Below are 19,746 nucleotides of genomic sequence, written 5' to 3'. Positions count from 1 at the left end.
GAAGTTTGAAACTTTTACAGCAACTTTAAACGAATCTGCAAAATGTTTAATTTAAATTGTTTATTTTTTTTCTGCATTATTAACAAGTTGGAAGTGGATGAAAATGAATAATACTGTTTACATACTAGATGTGGTTGACAATTGACTTATTTAAGTTGATCAATGAGTGGCATCTGAGTTGGCGAATGATAGAGCAACAGTTCATGTGATGCTTCGCGTGGAGGTGGTACTAACAGCAGAGCTGAATTAATTGACCATGCAGAAGTTGAAGGATTTTGCTTTAATCGAAACGGTGTGTTTCTTAATTGTTTTCAACAAATTCTGAATATGTCGAACTACTGCTATGTTATTTTTCTGCTGTGGGTTATTCGGAAGTTGTGAACTGAACTGGGGTTGGGTGATCACATTATTTCTTATCGGGGTTTCAGTTTTAATATTTAATGTGCTCCAATTGCTCGTTTGCAAACCCCAAACAGCCGCTGCCAGCGTTGTGTCTGTAAAATGATGCAGCTGGCGATTGAAGACCGGAACTTAATGAACTGTCCCCAGCCAAGCACATTCATAGTACTCAATTTAACTAGCGAGCGTTGAAACCTACCGTATTAGATTTGGCCAGTTATAGATAAAAGTATGAATCAATATTGTGGTCTGTAAAGTAGTCCTGGTGGTTTCTCAGCTTTTGGTAATTAAAATAGGGTTTTAGGAGTCCTTTAAACAGTGCCCCTCCAATTACTTTCCAATGCAACCCCACATTGATACTTCAAACCAAACGCCACCAAAACCATTCTTACATTTAGTATGTAATTAATAAAATCCATTGATTATAGGTCAAAATATAATATCATTAATATTAATTTTTTCAAAGTACTTTGTAAAAATGTTATTTTATGTATCCACAAATCCATTGCTTCATCAATGTCACTCCAATTCATGGAATTTGCTCAGAAAATACAGGAGCAGAATCCTCTCCCACTTCTATCATGGACCCCCTCCTCCCTGTCCACACATGAACACAAGCTACATAATCAGGCCCTCACACCGCCCACACACACAGCAACTCCCACTGAAGAGGTGCAGCAGTTCTGACGGCCCAAAGCCCAGCTAGTGTGTTGTGGTGACCCTGAAGGGGACAAATTTAAACTGTCTTGCAAAGAAGGCAGATGATTTATTGGGAATTGATTTCTCCCCCCTCAAGCAACTAGCTTATTTTATTTCAATAATCTATGATGTGGAGGTGCTGGTATTGGACTGGAGTGAAAAATGTCTGAAGTCGGACAATGTTAGGTTATAGCTGAAAGTGAGGACTGCAGATGATGGAGATCAGAGTCAAGATTAGAGTGGTGCTGAAAAAGCGCAGCAGGTCAGGCAGCATCCAAGGAGCAGGAAAATTGATGTTTCAGGCATAAGCCCTTCATCAAAAATTGTCTCTGGCTGATTGTCTCTGGGACCCTCCCGAGACCACCCCAGAGTCTACCAGCCTCACTCCCTCAGGCGACTGACTGTGTGGAGTTTGCACGTTCTCCCCGTGTCTGTGTGGGTTTCCTCTGGGTGCTCTGGTTTCCTCCCACAGTCCAAAGATGTGCGGGTCAGGTGAATTGGCCATGCTAAATTGCCCGTAGTGTTAGGTGAAGAGGTAAATGTAGGGGTATGGGTAGGTTGCGCTTCAGCGGGTCGGTGTGGACTTGTTGGGCCGAAGAGCCTGTTTCTACACTGTAAGTAATCTAATCTAATCTAATCTAATTCCTGATGAAGGGCTCCGGCCCGAAACGTCAATTTTCCTGCTCCTTGGATGCTGCCTGACCTGCTGTGCTTTTCCAGCACCACTCTAATCCCAACATCAGGTTATAGTCCAACAGGTTTATTTTAAATCACAAGCTTTTGAAGTGTTGACCCTTTTTCAGGCTTGTGATTTCAAATAAATTTTTTGGTCTATAACCTGGTGTGGTCTGACTTCCGACCTTCAATAATCTAACAAGTGAAGATCACAATGACATGACTTGGGGAGACAGAGAGAGAGAGAGAGACTCAGAGCAGGAAGGGATTGGACACTGCCTTGCTCTCAGTTCCAGTGCATGTCAAAGTTAAAAAAAATGTCAAAATCATTTCTCGGAATGCCTCATCACCAGAATTTTCCAACAAGCACCAAGACATGGCTTAGTTGCTGGTGAGAAGGGCACTTCATGTATGCATGGACTCTCTACTCCACTGCAAGTTGTCCTCGAAGCGGCTGCAGGGGGGCTGTGGGCAGGATAGTGACTGTCACACATTCTGGAATGTGTCTTTGCAGGGAATCCTGGGGTAAAGTGCAGTGATTTTTGTTCAGAGCAGCTCTGTGATGCAGGACTCTGCTTTACGAATTGTTCCCCAGGACTTGCATTGAGACAAACATTGACTTTGCACCAAGAGAAACATTGACTGCGTCTGGAAAACCATCAACTCAGTGAAAGACCTTCTCTGGTCTGCCTGAAATGTTTTGGTCTTCCAGAGCAAGGAGTTGATTTTGACCGAGTGTTGCAGACTGTCACATTCTAAGGTCCAGGACTATGTGCTGAGGGATGCATTAAAGCTTTGAGCAGCTGCTCCTAAGGCGCAGTGAGGAAAGACCACCTTCTAAGTCTTCCTGCTGAAGTTAAATAGGAATCCATGATGTTTTCGGACTCTATACAAAAGACATCTTGCTAAAAATATCTTCTTTCATTTCTCTTTACTAAAAGTAAATCAAGTTTTGTGATCTTGCTTTTAATTCAAAAACAATAAATGCATCATTTTAAAAATAAGTTGTTTGCATGTTACATGATTTAGTGCACTATAAAAGATATTGTGTGTTAGTATGTCAAAAGAAATTTATGTTCTGGATCTTTTTTAGGTTCAATTTAAAATACCATTTGGTGAAAAAGTTCTGAATGCAATCTATACAGTACCAAATGTGCCTTTCACCTGTGGAGTAATTCTCACCCATGGGGCAGGTGGTGACATGAATTTCCATCAACTAGTATCTATGTCGAAATTCCTTGCATCTAATGGGATCCTATGTGTGAGATTCACATGCAAAGGCCTCAATCTAGACTACAGAATTAGAGCCTACAGGGCAGTGATGGTAAGATTAAGTATTTGTTAATAAAACTCCAATGTTTGGACCCTTGTTTTATCATTTCTCCCTCCTCCCTTTACAATATTAACAATATTAATCCAATCTTAGGTGCTTTTCAGGGGCTCCAGAATCATATTCTACCATTCCATATTCAAATGTGCACTTTGACAATCGAGGTCAGCAGATCAGCAATTGTGGGGTGACTAACCCATTGCTGCTTTCATGCAATGCCCACATATGTTGCACTGGTCACAAGAAATGAGCAAGAATGGAAGCACTGATTGAGATTTCCTCCCGAATCCAAGGATGTCACAACTACTCAGGTTTAGAATGGCTAATTAAGTACAGATTGTTGATCAATTCTGGAGCATTTGGAGTTTGCATGTCTCCACTATACAATGAACTATTGGGCGACTCACTTAAGTCTTTAGAAAAAACATTTTTCCCTTACCATGAATTGCTATTCTACATTATAACTTGTTTCTCAACAACAATTATTGCAGGAATATCTGAAATCGTCAACAGATTATGAAGTAAAAAGCTGGTTTCTAGGGGGTAAGCGAAGTTTCCTTGTCATTAACATTGTTATCATTAGCAATTTCTACATTGAATTGAATGTGTATGAAAAGTTGTTTTCTTCAAAAATTGTAATCATCAGTGATACATATATGTAAACAATCGTTGTTTTCTAGGTCGATCCATGGGGTGTAGAGCTGCTGCCTGTATTGTCAGGCAGTGTAAGAACAGCCCGAATGAAGAACTTGTGCAAGGTCTCATTTGCCTGTCATACCCACTGCACCCACCGAAGCAGCAGAGTAAACTCCGAACAGAAGATCTGCTTCTGTTACGTCACCCAGTCTTTCTAATTTCTGGATCAGCAGATGAAATGTGTGAGAAAGTGAGTTACAGTGAAATAATTTTCCTGACTAATAGAAGTAGTGAGGATGTTAATGGACTGCTGTGGACTAATTTGATAGCGATATAGTTTCAATGAAAATATAACTGAATCAAATGTGCTTAAATCAGATTGATCAACGTCTGAGAGTGAATAACATAAGTTGATCCAGCTTTTTAAATAGTCATAAAGTTTAATTATCCTTCCTTTCTCTATTATCCACAATGTTTTGTGACATTTTACATCGTGCCATTAAAAGGTAAATTTAATACCAGGAGCAGGTTCAGTGCCTTAACATGAGATTTGTCTGGGGATACAAGTGTCATTACTAATAGTAATCTGAAAAATGAAGGATGCTTAGTAATTGAGAGAACTGAATTGCTGCAGATTAAGTATTTTATAAAGTAATTTTTATACTGAAAAGAGAAGCAATGATAGGAATGTTTCAGTAAGTAATCAGAATGCAGGTTTCAATGTGATATGCTAATTTGATTTACTGTATTATTATACCCATTAGACTAATATATTGAGATAGTATCTGTATCTAATTATGAGTTTACAATTATTGGTATCTGTAGGATGTATTGGAAGGCATACTGAACCAAATGCCAGTGACTGTCAAAGTACATTGGGTAGAAGGAGCTAACCATGGAATGGAAGTGAAAGGAAGAACAAGTGAAGATATCATGGCTGAGATTAACACTGAGGTGCTTTCATGGATTCATGAAACGGTTCAAGAAAAATAAGATTGGTGTAGTTGTCATAGATGCAAGTGAGTAAATGATTGTATCTAACTTGTAGTATGGATGTGAATAATTCGAAATTTCCAACGCCAAATATTGGACAGGATTTTTTTAAACTCAATCGTTGATTGAGAAATTAATTTGACTTAATTAACAATGTCTGACCATTTAAACGAAATGTTAATGCAATTTATACATTGGATTTCTCTATGGGCAACTTTATTATTAAAATATTCACTTATACATGCCATTAAATAATTACATTGCAAACAAGTTTAAACACACTTTAAAATTAGGCTCAAACCTCATTATAAAATTAGAATGTCATGGAAAATGTAAATAATTATAAAACAGTAGGAAAATAAAATTAAAAGCAAAGGATTGGGTTTCCTTTTTTGTTGGTAATTATCTGTGTTAAATTATACTCAGGGATGGATACAGTATTTACTTTTAGCTTCTAAGTTAAGCTATACCGGGAGTGGGTGGGGTAATCACTTTTAACTCCTTTGTTCACATTGCCATTTTTTTTCGCCTTTCGTTTTCTACTTGTGTTTGTAATGTGGCCCTAACAGGAGGAGTTAAGAAGGTGGTTGGAATATCTAGATCCCCATCTAAGGGCAGTTTAAGCCCATTTTGGTATTTAAATTCCCTGATTGCCATATTGGCAACAAGGCAGGAAATAGGGTTTTGGGGTGTGTAGGCGCCTCCTCTGAGCGGGAGGTAAATTCTCCTATTCAGTGCCACTCTCCCCTACATCAAAGACATCTCAGAAATCACTGCCAGACTACTCAGACCTTTTGGCATCCTGGTAGCCCACAAACCCACCAACACATTAAAACAGCAGCTAATGAATTTGAAAGACCCCATACAGACAATAAGCAAAACTAATGTCATTTACAAAATACCTTGCAAGAACTGTAAAAAATACTGCATTAGACAAATAGGCAGAAAACTAGCCAACAGGATACATGAACATCAACTAGCCACAAAAAGACATGACCCATGTATTCTTACATTCAGATGAGGAATGACATCACTTTGACTGGGACAACACATCCATCCTAGGGCAAGCCAAACAGAAACACACCTGAGAATTCTAGAAGCATGGCATTCCAACTGGAACTCTATCAACAAACACATCGATTTGGACCCCATTTACCACCCTCTGAGAAAAAAAACAGGAAATGACATCACCTCAGGAAATGACATTACCAACTCAAGGAAACCTAAACACATAAATGGAAAGGGGGTCACTAACACCAGTGCTTCACTGGAGGCTAACTGATGATGTTACCTAGTATGGTGACAAAATGTCTAAAAACGAACCTTCCAGCTCAGTGAGCAAACTTGCATCCAGAACCTCAACCTGAGCTATAAATCTTCTCAAAACCCGCTAGTGCCATTGGCATTTTATATGCGGTTTTGCTTTTTGGTTTTTGATGTACATAGTTTTTGGAAATTTTGTAGGTTTGTTAGTTGTAGCTGTTTTAGTTTGTGTAGTTTTTATGTTCTGTGGATTTTCTTTCATTGTGGCTCAGCAATTTGTAATTAGAGTTCTTCTCTAAATGTTGCGACAGAATGTTATGGCCAGTGATGTGATTAAATGGTGTACCTGGAAATATTAAGATGAGTCACTCACCAGTCAAGAGAAAAAGGTACTCTCAGGAGATGCACTTGGATAATAGGGAATATTTGAAATTGCAGCAGAATGGGTATGATCAGGTTTATTTCTCATCCTTTAATACTAGGAGTCGGGGTCGTACTTGTTAGGAGGAATTATTCATTTAGGTTACTAGAGTGTGTTAAAGACACATCAGGAAGTTTGAATTCTTAAAGCTTTGATAAATGGAGAAGAATACAGTATTTTAAATGTTTACTGTCCCTCGCCCCACCCCCTCAAACTCCCGGTGGATGCATTGTCTAAACATATTAGTTTTACATCTCAGCATATTATCATAGGGGCGGATTTTAATTGTCTTATGGATCCCAAGGTAGACAGATTTCCCAAGGCCCCTGATACCTCTTTACAATCTAAGCAATTAGAGTCATACAGTCATAGAGATGTACAGCATGGAAACAGACACTTCAGTCCAACCCGTCCGTGCCGACCAGATATCCCAACCCAATCTAGTCCCACCTGCCAGGACACGGCCCATATTCCTCCAAACCCTTCCTATTCATATAGCCATCCAGATGCCTTTGAAATGTTGTATTTGTACTAGCCTCCATCACATCCTCTGGCAGCTCATTACATATACGCAGCACCCTCTGCGTGAAAACTTTTGGCCCTTAGGTCTCTTATATATCTTACCCCTCTCACCTTAAACCTATGCCCTCTAGTTCTGGACTCCCCCACCCCAGGGAAAAGACTTTGTCTATTTATCCTACCCATGCCTCTCATGATTTTATAAGCCTCTGTAAGGTTACCCCTCAGCCTCTCACGCTCCAGGGAAAGCAACCCCAGCTTATTCAGCCTATCCCTATAGCTCAAACCCTCCAACCCTGACAGCAACCTTGCAAATCTTTTCTGAACCCTTTCAAGTTTCACAACATCCTTCCTATAGCAGCGAGACCAGAATTGCATGCAATATTCCAAGGCCTAACCAACTTCCTGTTCAGCTGCAGCATGACCTCCCAACTCCTGTACTCAATACTCTGACCAATAAAGGAAAGCATACCAAACGTCGCCTTCGCTATCCTGCGACTCCACTTTCAAGGAGCTATGAACCTGCACTCCAAGGTCTCTTTGTTCAGCAACACTCCCTGGGACCTTACCATTAAGTGTATAAGTCCTGCTCTGATTTACTTTCCCAGAATGCAGCACCTCACATTTATCGAAATTAAACTCCATCTGCCACTCCTCAGCCCATTGGCCCTACTGCTCAAGATTCTGTTGTAATCTGAGGTAACCTTCTTCGTTGTCCACTATACCTCCAATTTTGGTGTCATCTGCAAACTTACTAACTATACCTATTAGTGGATTTGTATGTTAAACTAGAGTTGGACAATATCTGGAGGCATCTCCACCCTACAGGCAGGGATTTTGTGTTTGTCTCCAACCTGCACAGGTGTCACACCAAGATTGCTCTCTTTTGGACTCAGTGGCATCCTGTACAGATGACAATATTACTATCTCTGATCATGCTCCATTGTACTTACTGGTCAAGAGTAAGGATATAGCAGCTTTGGGACACTGGCAAATGGATACCCTTCATCCTTAAGGATGGTAAGTTTGTTGAGTATTTCTCCAATGAATTCAGGGCTTTCCTAGACATTAATTCAGGCTCGGCCAGTAATCCATCCATTCTCTGGAAACCCTAAAGCTTATGCCAGAGGATTAGATATTTCCTACCCTGCCAGTAAGAAGCAGCAGAAGGGTGAGCAGCAATGGCTGCTTGAAACATGGGTGAAGGCAGCAGAGAAGGCATACATTGATAGGCCCTCACTGGCTAAGCTTCAGAAGATCATAACGCTTCAGTCCACACTGAACTCCATGATCACATGACAGCTAAAAAAGAGCTTACTTTTGCGAAACAAAGGTTGTTTGAGCATGGTGATAAACAGAGTAGCTTGCCAGGAAAAGGATGCCCTTCAAGCCATCACCTTGATCAGGGAAAGTGCCTGGAAACCTAACCTGTAACTCCAAATTATATCAGTCTGGAAGTTGTGAGGATGGGCAGGTTAGAATGGAGTTTTTTTTCACAAATCTGGATCTCCAGGGTGTAATCCCTGAACAAGAGTCTTTCCTTATTGACCCATTATCAGTGCAAGAGGTGCAGGAGGCTGTGAAGCAGCTCAGAACGGAAAGGTGCCTGGTCCTGACGGACTTCCTAGTGAATTTTATAAAGAATTTATAAACATATTAACAGGACTGATGCTCAGCATGTTTGATAATTCGTACAGTCATGACCACCTCCTGCCGTCCTTGAGAAAGGCCAATATCTCTTAATCTTAAAAAAGGGAAGGCCATAAAGGACTGTGCTTCCTATAGGCCCATCTCACGTTTGAATGTTGATTTCAAAATCCTATGCAAGACTCATGCACTAAGGCTAGAAACTGTGTTGCCTTCCATTATTGAAGAGGACCAGATTGACTTTATAAAGGGTCGTAGTTCATCTAATAATGTCAGGAGGTTACTCAATCTGATCTAAGCATGTCCACAGCAATGTGGTCAAGGATTAGTGATATTGCTAGATGCAGAGAAGGCATTTGATCAGGTGGAATGGCCATACCTTTTTTAGAGCAGTTTGGCTTGGGTGAAGCCTTTATTAGATGGGTAACAGTGACCCTTTTGCCGTGGTTCTCACAAATGGTGTGCGGTCAAGCAATTTTAATATTTTCAGAACAAGTTGACAGGGCTGTCCCCTATCACTGTTGCTTTTTAGATTGGTGACACACACGAGAATTCCTAGAAACATGGCATTCCAACCGGAACTCTATCAGTAAATACATTGACTTGGACCCCATTTACCACCCCTTGAGAAAAAGAACAGGAAATGACATTGCCACCGGAAATGACATCACTGCCGGAAATGACATCACCAACTCAAGGAAACCCAAACATGTAAATAGAAAGCAGGAAACATCAACAGTGCTTTGTCCAGAGGTTCACTGAAGATGTTACCTAGTGTGGTGATGAAACATCTGAAAATAAACCTTCCAGCTCAGTGAGCAAACCTACATCCAGAACCTCAACCAGAACTACAGATCTTCACAAAACTCGCGAGTGAAAAAAAGGTGACTTGGGAGACCTATTCCAGGATTTTTCAGGTAAACTTGCAGATTGAGTCAGTTAGAAAGTCAAATACAATGTTGGCATTTGTTTTGAAAGGACGAGAACATAAAAGCCTAGATGTACTTCTTAGGCTTTATAAGACTCTGGTCAGACCATATTTACAACGTTGTGAGCAATTTTGGGCCCCATACCCCAGGAAGGATGTACTTGCCCAGGAGTAAGCCCACAGGAGGGTCACAAGAATGATTCAGTGAATGAAAAGGTTAACATATAAGGAACATCTGAGAGCTCTGGATCTATACTCAATGGAGTTTAATAGTATGAGGGGGGTTTTAATTGAAACTTAAACAATACTGACAGCCTGGATTGATTGGACATTAGGAAGATGTTTCTGTTGGTAGGAGAGGACCCGAGGGCACCCTTTAGATCCGAGATAAGGAGAAATTTCTTCAGCCAGTGAGTGGTGAATCATTGGAATTCATTGCCCCACAGGGTGTGGAAGTCAGGTTGGTGAGCATATTTAAGACAGAGATAGATTGATTTTTTTTATGGAAACGGAACATTTATTAAGAACAAAAACGGCATAACTTAATTTCTCATTGGTACATCAACAAGCAATGTAACTTATGAAACCAGGTGTTAAGTAACCTAATCTAATGAATCTTAATTTTTTTATAGAAAATTTAACGTGTTTTTACAAGTTTACAAATAAAAAAATCCAAGTATAAACATTGATATACAATTAAATCTTAAATAAATTATAGCCAAAATCTGTCAAACAAGAGATACTGAAAAGAAAAAAAAGACAAAACTCAACTAACTACTATGTAAAAAAAAACTAACCTACAGCTAACCAGAGAGCATGATTGAATCTCTTACATTACTCAAGAAAAGAAAAAATGACGATAACACAGAAATTGAGTAGTGAGATACATGCTTGGAATGTGCTAACATCAGATCGTAACAAAACCCGTATTCATGCGGGATTCCTCTCCCAAGGGGCCCCAGACCAGCCAGGGTCGTTGTCTCAATTAGATAAAAGCCCTTGATTGAATGGCCAAAATATCTGTATCTGTGTAATTCAAGAAGGGCTGCCATATTTTATGGAATAATTCGGTCTTTTGGTGCACCGTATTTGTAAGGAAGTCAAGGGGAATATATTCAATGATTATTCTGTGCCAATTCGAAAGTCCAGGGGGGCCCTCAGCCACCCAGTTTACCAAAATATTTTTCCTTGCACAGAGAGAGAGAATGGAAAATAGTCTCTTCCCGTGCTCATCCAGGGAAGGCAAGCACAAAAAGCCCAAAAGGAGAGATACTGGATCTACTCTAATTTCCGTTCCCAAGATTTCTGTCAGGCCATTTGCTACTTTAGTCCAATATTTACAGATCTTATGACAAGTCCATAAGCAGTATACAAGAGTGCCCACCTCTGTTTTACATTTGGGACACATTGAAGATGCTCCTGCCTTAAATTTTGCCAATCGGTTCGGTGCTATATCATCCCTGTGAAGTATCTTCAACTGAATGGCCTGGGTTCTGTTGCAGATGGAGATTTTTCTGGCATTTTCCCAAATGTCAATCCACATTTCTTTGGAGATTTCCAGCCCCAAATCCTGATCCCATGTTTTAAGCAGATTGTCCATATCTCCTGATACTTCATCATGTAATAAATGATAAAGAGTGCTGACCGAAGGTACCCCTGTTGGCCATAACACTCTACGTTCTCTATCTGATTTATAAAGACTATCTAATAGCATAGTCTTCTTCTGTATGTAATCTCAAATTTGGAAATATCAAAAGAGATCACCATTAGGTAATCCAAATTTCTGATGCAGCTGTTCAAAAGCCATCAGGACCCCTTAAACAGATCCCCTAAACAGGATTCCCCTGGATCTCCAGAGTTTGAATGTGGCATCTGTAAGTCCTAGTTGAAACCCCCATGCCCCCACTATCAGAGCATAGGGGGATGTTTTATGTGAAATGCCCTCATTTTGCTGCATTATATTCCAAGCTTTAATAGTATTTAGTATTATAGGGTTTTTACAGTGGTCCATAATGGTTTTCCTCTTGTCTGAAAATAAGAAGTTAATAAGTGGGCATTTTACTTGAGAAGCCTCGATGTCCAGCCAGATTGATTGCGGGTCAGACAAGACCCAATCGACTATGTAGTTTAATAGGGAACTTAACTGATATTTCCTAAAATCTGGGAAATCCAATCCTCCCCTTGCCTGTGGAAGCTGTAGCTTCCTCAGCTTAATGAGGGGCCGTCTATGATTCCAGATAAAGGAACCCAGCCAGCCATACAATTTGCGTAGTGCCAACCTCAGCAGCATGACTGGAAGCACTCTCATCGGGTATAGGAGACGGGACAGGACATTCATTTGAATGAGTGCTATTCTGCCTAACCAGAAAATTGGAAGATCTCCCCATCCTCTCCAGTAAATGCACAAAGTTAGCCTTGTATAGTTGGCCAAATACTGGGGTGATAAAAATGTCTAAATATAAGAAACCCTCCAGGGACCACCGAAAGGGAAAGTGGGATCCGTCTAATAGGTGGGATATACTAGCAAGGCCACCCATTGGCATAGCCTCCGATTTTCAAAAATTAATTTTATAGCCTGAAAATGCACTAAATATATTAATAACTTGGATTAAGCGAGGCACAGACATCAGGGGATTACTGAGGAATAGGAGAAGATCATCTGCATAAAGGGTAATTTTATGTTTACCTGTACCAATCCTCGGGGCAGTTATATTAGGGTCAGCCTGTATAGCTTCTGCTAGTGGCTCGATTTTTAGCATAAATAGCAATGGTGAGAGAGGACATTCCTGACGGCAGCCCCTACCCACACTGAAGCTATCCAAATCTAGTCCATTGGTAATCACAACTGCTTTGGGATCATTATACAGTGTTGAGACCCATTTGGCAAACACTTTCCAACGCCAAACCTTTCCAATGTGTAAAACAGGTAAGACCATTCAACCCTGTCGAATGCCTTTTCCGCGTCTAACGAGACTACTACTCCTGGTATCTTTCCCTGATGGCTGGCTTGAATCACATTCAAAACCCTTCTGTCATTATTGGATGATCTACGGCCCTTAATAAACCCCGTCTGATGCTCCTTTATGATGTGTGGCAATACCCTTTCTAGCCTCAATACTAACGTTTTAGAAAGGATTTTAAAATCTACATTTAGCAAGGATATTGGTCTGTATGGCACGCAATCTTCTGTGTCCTTTCCTTTTCTGAGAATAGGCGGGAGACAGCCCTGACTGTATGAGTAGTTATACATGTCCATAAGTGGGCCAGGCAGTATTCCTGTAAATTCTTTGTAGAATTCAGCTTGAAAGCCATCTGGGCCAGATGCCTTACCGCTCTGAAGTTGCCTGATTGCGTCAAGTATTTCTTGGCTTGTTAAGGGAACACTCAGAACCGATACCTGTTCTGGGGTTAGGTCCGGAAAGGTCAGGTTATTAAAAAATGACTGCATCCTCCTAGCTCTATCTTCACAATCCTGCGACTTATATAAATCAGAGTAAAATTTTCTGAAGATTGCGTTAATCCTTTTGTGGTCATGAGTCAGAGTACCCGCAATTTCCTTGTTAGACATGATAGTTTGAGGGACCTTTTTTCTCTTTGCAAGAAATGCTAAATATCTACCAGGTTTATCGCCAAATTCATATAACCTTTGTTTTGCAAATAATATTTCCCTCTCAGCCATTTGGGTAAGCGTGGTATTCAGAGCTGTCCTAAGGGCTGTAATCCTTTGTAATTTGATAATAGAAGGTCTGTCAGCACATGCTGTTTCAGCTGCTTTTCAGCAAGCTTCAAGTAGACGCTGTTGGTGACCCAGAAAAAATTAAAGGGAGAATGAGTATGAATGATCAAACCTTGCGCGTAAGCTTTGATGGTCTACCACATCACTGATGGGTTGCTAGCCATACCTGAATTAATTTCCAAAAAAAGTTTTAAATTCTTGAGAGAAGTACTTTACAAATTTACTATCTTTCATCAGGAAGGAATCCATACGCCAATGCCAGGTTGGTGGGGTGTCTCATTGTTCCTCACTTTGATTTCCATATATACAGCAGCATGATCAGAAATTGTTATACTGCCTATTTTACAGGATGATATGGAATTTTTAAAAAATCGAGGGGGCAAAAAACATATCAATTCTGATATGACATTTATGTGGATTGGAGTGAAAAGAAAAGTCTCTGCCTGTGAGTGAAGGCATCTCCATACATCTACTAATCCTAATTCTTTGTTCAAATCCACCAATTGTCTGGATCTGGGGGATGCTCCTGCAGTACTCTTGGGAATCCTATCTATTTCCGGATCCATAATATAATTACAGGGGGAGACTTTAATCGTATGATGAGCACCGAGAGCCATCAATTTTGAGAAGGCTTCCGTTATAAATTTAAAAGGATGTGCCAGGGGACAATACTGATTTAAGATCCCATATTCCTCTCCATTTTTAAGGGCTTTAATTAGAACATATCGTCCAGATTTGTCTTTTATCTGATTTAGGATTTTGAGAGGGAGATTCTTCCAAATAAGGATGACAACTCCCCAACTTTTTGAGCTGAAGGAAGAAAAGAAGGCCTGATCAAATCCACTCTGTCATAATTTCAAGTGTTCTTTATCCAATAAATGTGTCTCCTGTAGGAGAGCTATATCAACCCTTTCTTTCTTGAGGTTTGATAATATTTTCTTCCTTTTGATTGGTGAATTACTCCCCTTGACATTCCAGGTGCATCATTTAATTGAATGAGTAACCATAATTGTCCAGGCAAGTCTGAGACCCCTCGTGAGAAGAAGACCCATCCAAACATCCAAGAATAGAACATATAAAATTCACAAAAGTAGAGGTTCTTTAATACACTCACATCAATACAGTAGGGCCTCGACATACGAATGACCCTGTTCACGAACACATCGGTTTACGAACAGGATTGTACGTAAAATTTTGCTTCAACATACGTACGAAATTCAAGGTACGAACGAAGGTACGAACGCAAAAAGCCTGTGGTTTCACTGTCATTGTTCTGCTTTGCTACGAGTGCTTTGAACGCAAAAGCTCTCAGGCCCCGCGAGATCTCATTCAGTTAGTCGCGCGCTGTGAACATCGTTTGTTGCTACGTCCAAGCATTCTTATGCTTTTTTTTGGTTTTTTTTGCATTAAATTAGTCCTCATTATGGCTCCCAAGAAAGTGAAAAGTGGTAATGATAGTGGTGTTAAGAAGCCTAAATGTATTACTGTGGAAACGAAGAAGGAAATAATAGCTAAACACGAAAATGGTGCTCGCGTATTTGATCTCGCTATGCAGTACGACATGGCGAAATCGACTATCTGTACTATCCTAAAGAAGAAAGAGGCACTAAAGGCAGCTGACGTAGCTAAAGGAGTGGCTATTTAAACGAAGCTATTTAATTGAAAAATTATTATTAGTTTGGATAAATCAAAAAGAGCTTGCTGGAGATCGTATTAACAAGACTATAATCTGCGAGAAGGCTCTACACATACACCGTGATTTGTTGGCGAAACCGCCGAGTACAAGCACTGCTAGCATTGAAGAATTTAAAGCCAGCAGAGGCTCGTTTGATAAATTTCGTCGACGTGGATGGCACGGTGGTTAGCACTGCTGCCTCACAGCGCCAGAGACCAGGGTTCAATTCCTGCCTCAGGCGACTGACTGTGTGGAGTTTGCACATTCTCCCCTTGTCTGCGTGGGTTTCCTCCGGGTGCTCCGGTTTCCTCCCACAGTCCAAAAATGTACAGGTTAGGTGAAATGGCCACGCTAAATTGCCCATAGTGTCAGGTGAAGGGGTAAATGTAGGGGGATGGGTTGCGCTTCGGCAGGTCGGTGTGGACTTGTTGGGCCGAAGGGCCTGTTTCCATACTGTAAGTAATCTAATAAAAAACTGGAATCCATAGTGTTGTAAGGCATGGAGAAGCGGCTAGTTCGGACAAAAAGGCAGCAGAGAACTTTCTGAAGGAATTCAATAAGTTTGTCAAAGATGAAGGTTATGGCTCACAAAAAGGTTTTAACTGTGATGAAACTGGACTTTTCTGGAAAAAAATTCCCAAAAGAACCTACATAACCCAAGAGGAGAAGGCACTACCGGGCCACAGACCAATGAAGGACAGGTATACACTTTTATTGTGTGCGAATGCAAGTGGGGATTGCAAGATTAAGCCTCTGTTAGTCTACCACTCTGAAAATCCTCGCGTTTTTAAATGCAATAATGTGTTGAAGGCTAAACTCCCGGTAATGTGGAGGACGAATAGCAAGGCTTGGGTCACGCAAATGATTTTTATGGAATGGTTGACGGAAGTTTTTGCACCAGCTGTCAAGGAATACCTTGAAAAAAATAATTTGCCACTTAAATGTCATCTAGTAATGGACAATGCTCCTGCCCATCCTCCAAATTTGGAAGAAGACTTGGACATTGAATACGATTTCATAAAAGTAAAGTTCCTTCCTCTCAATACCACTCCTCTCATCCAACCCATGGACCAGCATGTCATTGCAAATTTCAAAACATTATATACGAAGGCTGTGTTTGCCAGGTGTTTCCAGGTCACCAACGACACAGATTTGACCTTGGTCAGTACTGGAAGGACCACTTCAATATCCTCCACTGCATAAGCCTTATTGATAAGGCATGGAACGAGGTCTCTTTCCGTACGTTGCAGTCGGCCTGAAGGAAACTTTGCCCAGATTGTGTACCTGAGAGAGACTTTGAGGGGTTAGAGGAGGAGACATCAGTAAATGTAGTGAATGAGATTGTGACCCTGGGCCAAAATATGGGCTTGGAGGTCAACGAGGATGATGTGGTGGAGCTGGTGGAGGACCACAGACAAGAACCCAGCACAGAAGATCTTGTTGAATTGCAACAGGAGCAGGTGAAGGTTATGCAGCAGGAGCATTCTGGAGAGGAGGAAGAAGAGAGGGAAGGTGTATCAAGTGTTCAAATCAAAGACATTTGTAGCAAATGGATTGAAATGCAGGCTTTTGTATAGAGGCGTCACCCTAACAAAACTGTGACCAACAGAGCAGTGAACATTTTAAATTGTTCCAAATTCTGCAACAAAGAAAAAAACAAGTTTCTCTGGATCGTTTTCTTGTGGCATCACCAACCTCCAAGAGATAAAAAAGAGAAAAGACTCCGGAAATATCTGAACGATGGGAACATTGTTTCGGTTCCCGAACTGGGTCCTGGAACGGATTAAGTTCGTAAGTCGAGGCGCTCCTGTATAATAAAAAAACTATTTCTAAATAGAAAAAATATAAAACATTTTTAAACGGAGATTTTCCCCCTTGTTCCCAGGGGGCATCACTTCCTTTCCGAACGCCCATCATATCCTCTACCAACCAGTGCCCCAACCTTGACCCAGGCACTCCACGATAAAATAAAGAAAATTCAAATATACTACAGAGATAAAGTTAACAGTGAGTACCCTAAACCACCCCCCCCACTTACACCAACACCTACATATATTTGGTAATGTTAATGCCATGCATGAACATATATAACTATAAAATTACAGTCTCAACAAATAATAATTAAATATAGTAATACAAAATAACAGGGGAAAACAGCCCTGCTATTAAAGACAGAGATAAAATAGGATAAGGTAACCACCTCCCCCACCTACATTAACTAGACCACCTGGCATATATATATATAAAAAAAAGGGGGAATCACTAAGTGAAGAACAAATAAATAAACTCCTCTTGGAGATAATATTAAACAGTAAGGTAATAAAAGGGGAAAAAAAAGGGATGAACCGGGGTGGGGGGTAGGTCAGAACAACATCATTCACCACTCGAATTAACTCTTACAATTTATCTAAGAGAGTCCAGAAATTCCTTGGCCTTCTCTGGCAATCCGAAGTTGTGCATGGACCCTTCATGGCTAAAACGTAGCACCGCTGGGTAGCGCAGGGAGTAGTGGATGTTTAAGTCCCCTCAACGCTTCTTTGCTTTGTCAAACGCCTTCCTCTTTCAGACCAAACCTGGGGAGAAATCCTGGAATTGCATAATCTTGGATCCTTTGTAAATCATGGCTCGGGGATCTTACCTAGATTTCTGGAAGCTTCTAAGAGCATCTGCCTCTCCTTGTGGCTCTGCAGCTGGAACAGGACCGGGCGGGGGCACTGGTTCAAGCCGGGCCCACGCATTGCAACTCAGTAGGCCCATTCCACCCCTACTCGGCCTGATCCATTCGATCTCCATGTTGAAATGCTGATGCCAGCAGAGATGTGGATGTACCCAGAAATTGGATTAGATATTACTCGTTCCATATCTTGAGGTCTTCAGAATTTCAAACATAGAAAGTACAGAGAATAAGAAATATAAAGATTGACAGCCAAGGTTGAGCTACATAGCTTAGTTCTAAAAGAAGAATCATTTCAGACTCAATATTAACTATTTTTGTCTCTTCACAGATGCTGCCAGACTTGCTGAGTTTTTCCAGCATTTTGTGCTTCCGTTCTCCAGCAATTGCAGTATTGTTTTTATTGCCAAATTGAGGTGCTACACTTTGGATAAACTGGTTTGTGTGAAGGTAGTCCTGACTTGTCTTCGACTTCTCCTCGACCACTATTTTGTTTGGTCACTTCCAGCATTGTTGGACCCCTCTGTCCTCGAGGCTTTCTTTGAACCGCATCAGAATGTTATCCATCTTTTTTCTAGAGACCAGAAGAGTTAAGAGTCATAGAATCATAGAGATGTACAGCACAGAAGCAGACCCTTCAGTCCAACTCGTCCATGCCAACCAGGTATCCTAACCCAATCTAGTCCTATTTGCCAGGACTTGGCCCATATCCCTCCAAACCCTTCCTTATACACATCCAGGTGCTGTTTAAATGTTATAATTGTACCAGCCTCCACCACTTCCTCTGGCAGTTCATTCCATACTCATGCCACCCTCTGCATGAAAAAGTTGCCCGTTGGGTCTCTTTAATATCTTTCCCCTCGTAAACCTATGCCCTCTAGTTCTGGACTTCCCGACCCAGGGAAAAGACTTTGTCTATCCATGCCCCTCGTGATTTTATAACAATTGAATTTTTAAAAATATCTAGAAATGCAGTCACGCACAACTGAACTTTTTCCCCCCAGCACCTGTGATACTTTTTCTTCTATTAACCACTATCAGTAAATCACCCATGTTTCCACCTGAAATAATTTAATGTACAGAGCCCAGTGGTGGCTATGTAGACCATCAGAGGGGAGTAGATGGAGATTTTTATTTAATATACCCCGAAGTGCTCTTACACACGATTTTCCCCACATCACAGGTTTTTGAACATTTATTAACCAGGAAGAATGAATCACCTATTTTTTTAACTGATTTAATTTACATGTAAAGCCCACTGGGCCAGACTGAGTGTCTTTTTCCACCAGGTGTGCCCTCACAAATGGTGATTGTATTTTCACCGTCAGCCTAGTATTTTCTTCAGCGTCTATTAACCGCCACCAGGAAATCACACCCTTAACTGAATAATTTCGGTACAAAGGCCGTTCTAGGGCAGTGTGGGGTGAAGTTAAGGAGACGGCTGCAGTACTGTACCTGGCTGTCAGTGCGAGTTAGACTGTCATCCCGCCCTCAGGGAGGCCGCCCGCGCGGAGGCGGCCAGGAGGGCGCGAGGCTGGGAGGCCGGGCCTTGTCTCGGGGAAGATGACGCTAGAGGGCGAGAGGCGGGGCCTTGCTCTGGTGGGAGACAGAGGAGGAGGGGCCTTGACTTGTGGAAGATGACGATAGAGGGCGAGAGGCGGGGCCTTGCTCTGGTGGGAGACAGAGGAGGAGGGGCCTTGACTTGTGGAAGATGACGCTAGAGGGCGAGAGGCGGGGCCTTGCTCTGGTGGGAGACAGAGGAGGAGGGGCCTTGACTTGTGGAACATGACGATAGAGGGCGAGAGGCAGGGCCTTGCTCTGGTGGGAGACAGAGGAGGCGGGCAGGAGGCGGGGCCTTGACTCGTGGAAGGGGAGGCGGGACCTTGTCTTGTGGAAGATGACGATAGAAGGCGAGAGGCTGCCGCGCGGAGGAAGGTAGGAGGCGGGGCTTAGCTCTGATGGGACAGTGAAGGAAGGTAGGAGGCGGGGCTTAGCTCTGGTGGGAGACAGCGGAGGAGGGCAGGAGGCGGGGCCTTGACTCGTGGAAGACAACGCTAGAAGGCGGGACCTTGTCTTGTGGAAGATGACGATAGAAGGCGAGAGGCTGCCCGCGCGGAGGAAGGTAGGAGGCGGGGCCTAGCTCTGATGGGA

General features: G+C 41.7%; 1 protein-coding gene and 1 long non-coding RNA gene across 2 annotated transcripts; one reads left to right on the top strand and one right to left on the bottom strand.

Moving 5' to 3' along the window:
* The first annotated feature begins 218 nt into the window (after nt 1–218).
* tex30 (testis expressed 30) lies at nt 219–4,909 on the top strand. Its single transcript, XM_060826450.1, has 5 exons — nt 219–292; nt 2,867–3,097; nt 3,595–3,646; nt 3,784–3,989; nt 4,565–4,909. Exons 1-5 carry the CDS (start codon nt 257–259, stop codon nt 4,730–4,732), a joined length of 693 nt encoding a protein of 230 aa, XP_060682433.1. The 5' UTR covers nt 219–256; the 3' UTR covers nt 4,733–4,909.
* Nucleotides 4,910–14,218: 9,309 nt separating this feature from the next.
* LOC132816342 (uncharacterized) lies at nt 14,219–19,155 on the bottom strand. Its single transcript, XR_009644791.1, has 2 exons — nt 19,051–19,155; nt 14,219–18,169 (listed from the first exon to the last, which is right to left on the bottom strand). It is a non-coding gene; the product is annotated as an uncharacterized LOC132816342 (long non-coding RNA).
* Between the last annotated feature and the right edge of the window lie 591 nt (nt 19,156–19,746).

The sequence above is a fragment of the Hemiscyllium ocellatum genome, chromosome 6 (genome assembly GCF_020745735.1).
Source record: "Hemiscyllium ocellatum isolate sHemOce1 chromosome 6, sHemOce1.pat.X.cur, whole genome shotgun sequence".
Taxonomy (NCBI): Eukaryota; Metazoa; Chordata; class Chondrichthyes; order Orectolobiformes; family Hemiscylliidae; genus Hemiscyllium; species Hemiscyllium ocellatum.
This window is presented reverse-complemented; position numbering and strand designations above follow the sequence as displayed.

Bases quoted from the DNA above. Each gene is read 5' to 3' on its own strand.
- tex30 (XM_060826450.1), top strand. From the start codon at position 257: ATGCAGAAGTTGAAGGATTTTGCTTTAATCGAAACG. The intron at 293-2,866 runs GTGTGTTTCTTA...GATCTTTTTTAG, and splicing joins ATTTTGCTTTAATCGAAACG to GTTCAATTTAAAATACCATT. The intron at 3,098-3,594 runs GTAAGATTAAGT...CAATTATTGCAG, and splicing joins GAGCCTACAGGGCAGTGATG to GAATATCTGAAATCGTCAAC.